The sequence below is a fragment of the Coptis chinensis genome, chromosome 1 (assembly GCF_015680905.1).
Source record: "Coptis chinensis isolate HL-2020 chromosome 1, ASM1568090v1, whole genome shotgun sequence".
Lineage (NCBI taxonomy): Eukaryota > Viridiplantae > Streptophyta > Magnoliopsida > Ranunculales > Ranunculaceae > Coptis > Coptis chinensis.
The window spans coordinates 29,257,033-29,264,865 of record NC_141456.1 but is presented as its reverse complement, the minus strand read 5'-3'; the positions used below and the strand labels follow the sequence as shown (position 1 = coordinate 29,264,865).

The 7,833-nt window shown below is 44.7% G+C and overlaps 2 protein-coding genes across 2 annotated transcripts; both read left to right on the top strand.

Annotated features, from left to right (window-relative positions):
* The first annotated feature begins 5,468 nt into the window (after positions 1–5,468).
* Positions 5,469–6,047, top strand: LOC147523349 (uncharacterized). Its single transcript, XM_086570692.1, has one exon. The coding sequence runs from the start codon at positions 5,469–5,471 to the stop codon at positions 6,045–6,047; it is 579 nt and encodes a 192-aa protein (XP_086426818.1).
* A 33-nt stretch (positions 6,048–6,080) lies between these two features.
* Positions 6,081–6,497, top strand: LOC147523348 (uncharacterized). Its single transcript, XM_086570681.1, has one exon. The coding sequence runs from the start codon at positions 6,081–6,083 to the stop codon at positions 6,495–6,497; it is 417 nt and encodes a 138-aa protein (XP_086426807.1).
* The last annotated feature ends 1,336 nt before the right edge of the window (positions 6,498–7,833 follow it).

The window sequence follows — 7,833 nt, the reverse complement described above, 5'->3', positions numbered from 1 at the left end:
GGAAATATATTACTTGTAGAATTAGAAAGTTTTTTTTTTGGGTGAAATTGGGTTAAAATGATCATTTCCACCCGACCCGCCCCGTAAGCTGACCCAACAGGCCGGGTGATAAGAGCCCAAAACTGTAGTTTTAACCCCTTAACAATAATACTTTTAGACCAATTATGCGAGTAATAAATAAGAGTTAATGGATTCGTGCTTTTTTATGTATTTCGGGCATTGGAGTCAATTATGTGTAGAAATGTGTCACTTTGGCGAGATAAAGGAGCAAGGGTTGGTTGCTAATAAGTAATGTGATTAAAGGCCAAGATTCAAGGAAAAAGCCTTTAAAAGTTCCGGTCAAAGCTGAAAAGTCAAAGTTAGCGGGCGTAAAACAAGACAAAAAGTCGTGAGAAACTTCGAAGGCCATATCTTTGGACTCAGACCTCATAATTAGGCCTACTTTATGTCAAAACGACCGGATCGGAAAGAGATTTCCAATGGTCCAAGACTTGACCCAATCAGAGAAGTAGAAGTGGACGAAAAGTCTACTGAAGTCAAATATGGCTGAAAAGGGCTTTGTGGACTGAAGAAATTGGGCTTTGGGCTCGATTTTTCGGCCCAAAACATGGCTCCTCAGCCCATGCATGAAAATGTGGATCTGGTCTCCTCCATTTCAACACACAAGACTTAGCTCTTAATCAATCTAGTTTGTAGGTAGCCATTAGCAAATAGTTTCAGATCTAGATTTAGACTTCATTAACTAATTAGTTTTATTTACCTTGTTTTAAATTAGTTATTGAATCAATTGTTATTTCTTCATTAGATCAATAAAGTTAGTTAGTTTTTCATAATCTAGTTTCATTTTCCATTAATTATTTAGTTTCAATTCATAGATTTAGTTATTTTTCATTACTAGTTTCAATTAATTCTTGCATGATTAGATTTCCATTTGAATTCAAATAAGCAAATTTAGAATCTTTATATCATGTCTTGTTTAAATTCATATAGAAATGATAGTTTTATGAATCAAGACTAAACCTCCATTAGAGGGGTTTGAGGAAGCCTTGATGAAAGCTTGATTGTTGTTAGCGTAGAATAGTCGTAATTTTCCATTCCAATCTAGAAAGTAATTAGTTCACCATGAGAATGGGTTTGGTTGCTTCACATGCTAGTTATTATTTGGTAGAGATTGCCATGAATAATTAGGGATTAAAATACCCGTTGTTATGCGAAAGCATTGACATTTGGATTACTACATTTCTTCGTTAGTTGATTAAGTCGAATCAAGGTGGAATCAATCCCCCATAATTCCTTATCATATAGTCAAGTTTAGTATTCTGTAGTTGAATTATCATATCTTGTTAGCATAATTTGCATCGTAGTATAATCCCATCATTACTCTCATTGACTTTGGATAGACCGATAATCTTAGGAAACGTAAATTCTAAAGAACTAGGAGTGGAACGAATCTTCTACTCCAACTCTATTGCGATAGCATCGAGAGTAGAAAACTTTGATAAACCCTTAGTAGAAAATAGCTTCAGTTTTACTTGCGTTTGAGCCTCATTACTAGTGTTTTATCTTTTATCACTGGGTGATGATACTAAGACATGACATTTCAACCCGCCCCGACCCGACCCATCACTATTTGACCCGTGGTTGACCCGCCCCGCCCCGTATTACACCCCTAATCTGTAGTGTCCTTGCAAACATGATATAAAAAGTATATTATGCTTAATATGAAAATCTCACTCTCTATTAAAAAAAAAGAACTCACATTTGATAAAACCCTTCAACTTCATTTTGTTGTTTAATAATAGAAGTTTGATTGAAGTTTTGTGAGATTGCCTATGTATCAACCCATTTTATGACTACTAAGGTGGCCAGGGGATGAGAGAGGGGATCAACGGATAGGAAGAGGGTGGAAGAGGATATAAAAAGAATAGTAGAACCAGAGAAGAAAGAGGGGAGGAAAAGAAAGAAGAAAAGGAAAAAAGAGAGTGTTCTTGTAAGAGAGAGAGGTTAAGACATTTGTGTTAAGAGAGTAAATAGAGTATCTGGTAAGAGATCTTTTAGGTTCATACATTTGGTGCCGTCTATGGGGACGAGTTAGTCCACGACCTAGTGAGGAAAAGGAAAGGTTAGAACATAGCTCCTGTAGCTAAAAGGGGAAGACGAAGAGGAAGAGGAAGGGGGAGACCTAAAGGAGTGAGGGCAGAGGTAAGAGAGGAAGAAACGGGGAATATTGAGAATGAGGAAATGCCTGAGGAGGAGGTTGAGGATTTGGAGGCAGAAGCGACTAGATTGCTCCAAGAGGAAATAGGAAGGCTGAGGGAGGAGAATGATGAGCTGAGGAGAGAAAGGGAAACGACCCAAGGGGGAGCGAATACAGCAGAACCCGAGGGTAGTGAGGTGGAAGGACAAGGCGGGGAACCCCCGTAGGAGATCGGAGCGAACAACACTGGAGGCATTACCATGAAAATGGTGCAGGCGATGATCGAAAGGGATAGAGAAGCTAACCGCACGGCAGAGAAGGAAAAACACGGTGCAGGAGAGAAGGTAGTGGCCAGTTTGAATCAGAACCCACTGGCCGACTCAGTCTGGAACTCCAAGGTACCCAAGAGGTTCACACAAACCCAGTTTGAGAGATACGACGGGAAAGGAGACCCTCCTGACCATTTGCACCACTTTAGGTAGCAGATGCCCCTATGGCAAGAAGAGAAGTACGATGGACTCCGATGTATGATGTTCCCAGCCAATTTGAAAGGGGGAGCCTCGGATTGGTATTACCGACTGGGGTCATGGAGTATACGAAGGTTTGAGGAGCTGGAGCAGGCTTTCGTGAATCATTTCATTCACCAAAGAAAGAGGGTAGTAGATGTCGCGGATCTCTTTAACGTCAAGCAAAAATCCACTTAGACGTTGAGGGATTTCCTGTGCCGGTTCAAGGAAGATACACTACTAGTGGAAAACCTGGATGAGCGCACCGCGGTCATCGCATTCCAGCATGGTTTGAAACAGGGAACCAGGGTCCATGAGTCGGTGTCCAAGATTGAGGTTACTACTTTACATGCTTTATATTTGAAGGTAGAGAGATACATAAGGTACGAGGATATTTTGCAGAGGACTAGTAAGGAACACAAGAAACCTGAGAAGTCAGTACATGCCGTGGGGGTGGAGGATCAGAGATACTGAGAAAGGACCGCGGCACGAGAGGGGGGGGGGGGAACTATAGAGGGGAAACACAGAAAGCAGAAGGAGGCACAGAGCAAGCCAGAAGAGAATAAGGAAAGAAAACCTTATCGCGAGACCGATCTAACTCCGTTGAATAAACCATTGGAAGAGATCTTGCCATTAATCAATGGACAATAGTACTATGAAGCACCACGGAGCACACCCAAGGAAATAGAGGGAAAGTCGTTTTGTGCATATCACCAGGTCCGGAATCATGCAACCAATGAATGCTTCACATTGCAGTGGATGGTAGAGAGAATGATTGGGAGAGGAAAGTTGAAGGAGTTCATCAATGAGGTGCAACCAGTTGAGAGAGTTCTGGCCGCAGCCAGGATCCTGGGTACGATTAATGTTATCTTCAGCGGAGAGATGGTGGGGAGAAATGCTCACATAGATAAGGTGCGAAGGACCGCCAGTCTGCAGCAGGTAAATGAGGTGCAGAGTAGTCTAAGGCCTATTCCAGGCACTAGCAAGGGGAATGATAGGATCAAGTTCACGCTAAGAGATTTGGAGTTAGTGGCCTCACCTTACAAGGATGCGCTAGTGATCACCATCGCGATAGGTAACTACATGGTGAAAAAGGTCCTGATAGATTGCGGAAGCTTAGTGGATATGTTATTCAAAGGCGTGATGGAAGAGATGGGCATTGAAAGCAAGTAGATGAAGCCCCCCTAGACCAACTTGTTTGGCTTCAACAGTAGCATGACGGAGTCGTTAGGGGAATTGGTACTGCCAGTGACTGTAGGGCTAGTGACAGTGTTTATCCGGTTTATGATAGTAGATACCAACTCCCAGTACAACGCAATCTTGGGCAGAAAATGGATTCATGAGATGAAGGCCATCCCATCCACGTATTATCAGGTGATTCGCTTCCCAACTAATGGAGGAACATATAAGATAAGAGGTGATCAAGTTGTGGATCAAAACATTCAACATGTGACTGCGAAGGGCTAGTTCGTGCACTAGAGAAAGAGGCATCTGAGAAGGATGACAAGTCCGCATAGCAATTACAGATCGTGGCCGGCGAGAAGGAGCTGCTCGTCGGGACCAAGACAATGGATGAGATTGAAGTAGTGAATGTCGAAGTCGCGGAGGAAGAGAAGTTTGTGAATGTGGGGACAAGTTTGTCAGAAAGTTGGAAAATGAAGTTGATTGCCTTATTGACTGAGAACAGCGATGTGTTTGCATGGATGATCGATGATTTGGCGGGATTAGACCCAGAGTTCGCATGCCATAGATTGTATATGACGGAAGGTGCCCAGCCAGTATAGCAGAAGATGAGGAGCGTGAAACCATAGCACACGCAGGGAATTCGAGATGAGGTAAAGAAGCTGAAGGAAGCTGGTATCATCCGTGAATGCAAGTTTACTGAGTGGCTGTCTAACATAGTGGCAGTCCCCAAAAAGAACAGGAAGGTAAGAATGTGTGTGGATTTTACGGATGTCAACAAGGAGTGTCCAAAAGACTGCTATCCTATGCCGCGAATAGATGAGTTGGTGTACCGAACTGTGGAATTCAAGATTTTCTCATTCATGGATGCATCAATGGGCTACAATCAGGTGATGATGTGCCACCCCGACCAAGAGAAGACTGCGTTCATAGTGGAAGGGGGAATATATTGTTATACCAGAATGCCTTTTGGGCTAAAGAATGCGGGGGCAACATTTCAGAGAGCGGGGGAGAAGATGTTCGAAAACAAGATCAGAAAGGGAATGAAAATTTATATAGATGACATGGTATAGAAGAGTATGACTGAGGACGAGCATCTGGCAGGGCTAAGAGAGACTTTCTCTATACTACGAAGATATAGGCTGATGCTGAACCCAGAGAAGTGCACGTTTGGGGTGACATCTGAGAAATTTTTGGGATACATTGTCACTTACTGCGGAATAGAAGCGAACCCGGACCAGATAAGGGCTTTGTTGGAAATGTCATCCCCACAGAATGTGAAAGAGGTGCAAAGATTGGCCGAGAGGGTTGCGGCTCTCAACAGGTTCATATTGAAGTCCTCGGATAAATGCATGCCTCTGTACCTACTCTTGAGAAGGACGACTGACTTTCAGTGGACCACGACATGCGAAAAGACTTTCCAGGAATTAAAAGAGTATTTGGGGAAGGCACCGATCTTATTGCGCCCAGGGCAGGGGGAGAAGTTGTATTTGTACTTGGGGGTATTAGAACATGCAATCAGTTCAGTGCTAATCAGGGTAGTAGACAAGGCAGAGAGGTTGGTGTACTTCTAGAGCAAGACCATGTTGGACGCGGAAACAAGATACAGTAGAATTGAGAAGTTTGCCTTGGCTTTGATCTTTTCGATGTTGAAATTAAAACCTTATTTTGATGCTCACTCGGTGGTGGTGGTGACCAACCTGCCGCTGAAACAGGCCCTGAAGGCGGAGAAGTCAGGTAGAATGTTGAAACGGGTGGTAATGCTGAGTTCATACGACATTGAGTATCAAGCCAGGACCACTGAGAAGGCACAAGCCATGGCTGAGTTTCTGGCCGAGTTTCCAGCTGAGGATCCCACCTGGGGGGAAAAGATGATTATGGAACAGGAAGTGGACCAAAACTGTGACCCTCTGGATCCTTGGGACATACGAAATGGATGGAGAGTCTTTGCAGATGGGTCTGCTACCGACACAGGGAATGGAATTGGGGTGGTGTTGGTCACACCTGAGAATACACGCCTGGAGTTATCAATGAAACTGGGTTTTACTGCGTCGAACAATGAGTTTGAATATGAGGCAGTAATAGCATGTTTAGACTTAGCCAGGGATCTAGGGGTGAGAGAGTTGACAGTGTATTCAGATTCAAACTTGGCAATATGTTAGGTCAATGGAGGGTTTGCGGCCCGATGTCCCAGGATGGTGAAGTACTTGGATGTATTACGGAGAAGGGCAGACAAATTTGAGAGGATCAATTTTGCTCATCTAGGCAGGAGAGAGAACAGGCACGCCGATGCATTAACATATGTTGCTGCGGTACTTCCTGGAAATGAGGGCAGATCCATCGACGTCAGCGTATTGAGCGAACCAAGCACCACAGAGGAAAAAGGGGTATGGTTGACTACTGACCCCGAGCCGGGATGGATGGAGCCCATTAAGAGTTTTCTTTTGAGGATAGAGGAGGTAGGGGACAAGCGAGAAAGAATGAGAATGGAACAAGTGTCGCAGAGGTACACATTATTGGATGGAGACTTATATCGGCGTAGTGTCGGTGGACCGTTGCTGAAATGCCTAGGGACCGCAGATGGTGCAAGAGGTGTTGGGGGAAATTCATGAAGGGGATTGTGGGAGCCATTCGGCCGGGAGAACTACGGCACACGGGCTGCTAGTGCAGGGGTATTTTTGGCCTCACATGAAGAGAGATGCCACCGAGTATGCCAAGAGGTGCAAGAAATGCTAGAGTTTTGCACCACTGATACACGCGCTAGCTGAGCCCTTGCACCAAGTCTATAGTCCATAGCCATTTGCTATGTGGGCGTTGGACATCGTTGGACCCCTGCCCATGGCAAGCGGCAAAAGAAGGTTTATGCTAGCCACGACAGATTACTTCACAAAATGGGTCGAGGGCGTGGCTCTGCAACAGGTAAAGGAGGAACAAGTGAGAAAGTTTCTATGGGAAAATATCATATGTAGGTTCGGACTCCCACACACCATCATTGCGAATATCAGGACCCAGTTTACAGGGGGAAAAGTGACAATGTTCCTCCAAGCGTTCAAAGTAAAACAAGGATTCTCGTCCCCCTACAATCCAGAGGGGAATAGGCAGGCAAAGTCCTCAAACAAAGTGATATTGGATAATCTGAAGAAAAAGTTGGAGGAGCACAAAGGGTCATGGCCGGGGGAGTTACACAGGGTACTCTAGGCATACCGCACAACTCCGCAGACGTCAACTGGGGAATCGCCGTTCACTATGACTTATGGAGTGGAAGTCGTGGTTCCGGTGGAAATGGTGGCCGCAACAACTGGAACCAAAGCTGTTGAAACATGAGTTAACGGTACAGTACTAGCCGAGGAACTGAATCTTACATAGGAAAAGAGAGACACTGCACGCCTCAAATTGGAAGAGTGCCACAGGAGATTGCATAGATAATATAACAAGCGGGTGAAGCCGCAGAAATTTAGTGTTGGTGACCGAGTCCTTCGGCGGGTGACCCCAGCCACCAAGAAAAAGACAGATGGAAAGTTGGGTCCCCAACTGGGACGGACCGTATGTGGTGGTAGAGGCTGGAGCGACCGGGGCCTACAAGTTACAGACACCCCTGGGGGAGAGCATCAAGCGACCGTGGAATATCAGGAGGTTGAAAAAGTTTCATGAGGAATTTTGTATACAGTCTTTGGTATTATGAAATGGAAGTTTATTTGCTTTGTAATATGAGAACCTCAAGCTTTGTAATGATATTTTGAGCCCTTTAGAATGTCAATGAAAATGATAGCAACTTTCCTTTGTTTGATTTGTGTTTATTCGTTTGTATGTGGAGTAGGCTGAAGACCGCAGACCACGAGGTCCAAACCCAACTTGGGGGCTAAACTGACCTGCCCCCAACATCTCTAGGGCAGTGGAGAGAGTGAACCCTCTGTGGACCACGAGGCCCGAATTCAACTTGGGGGCTAA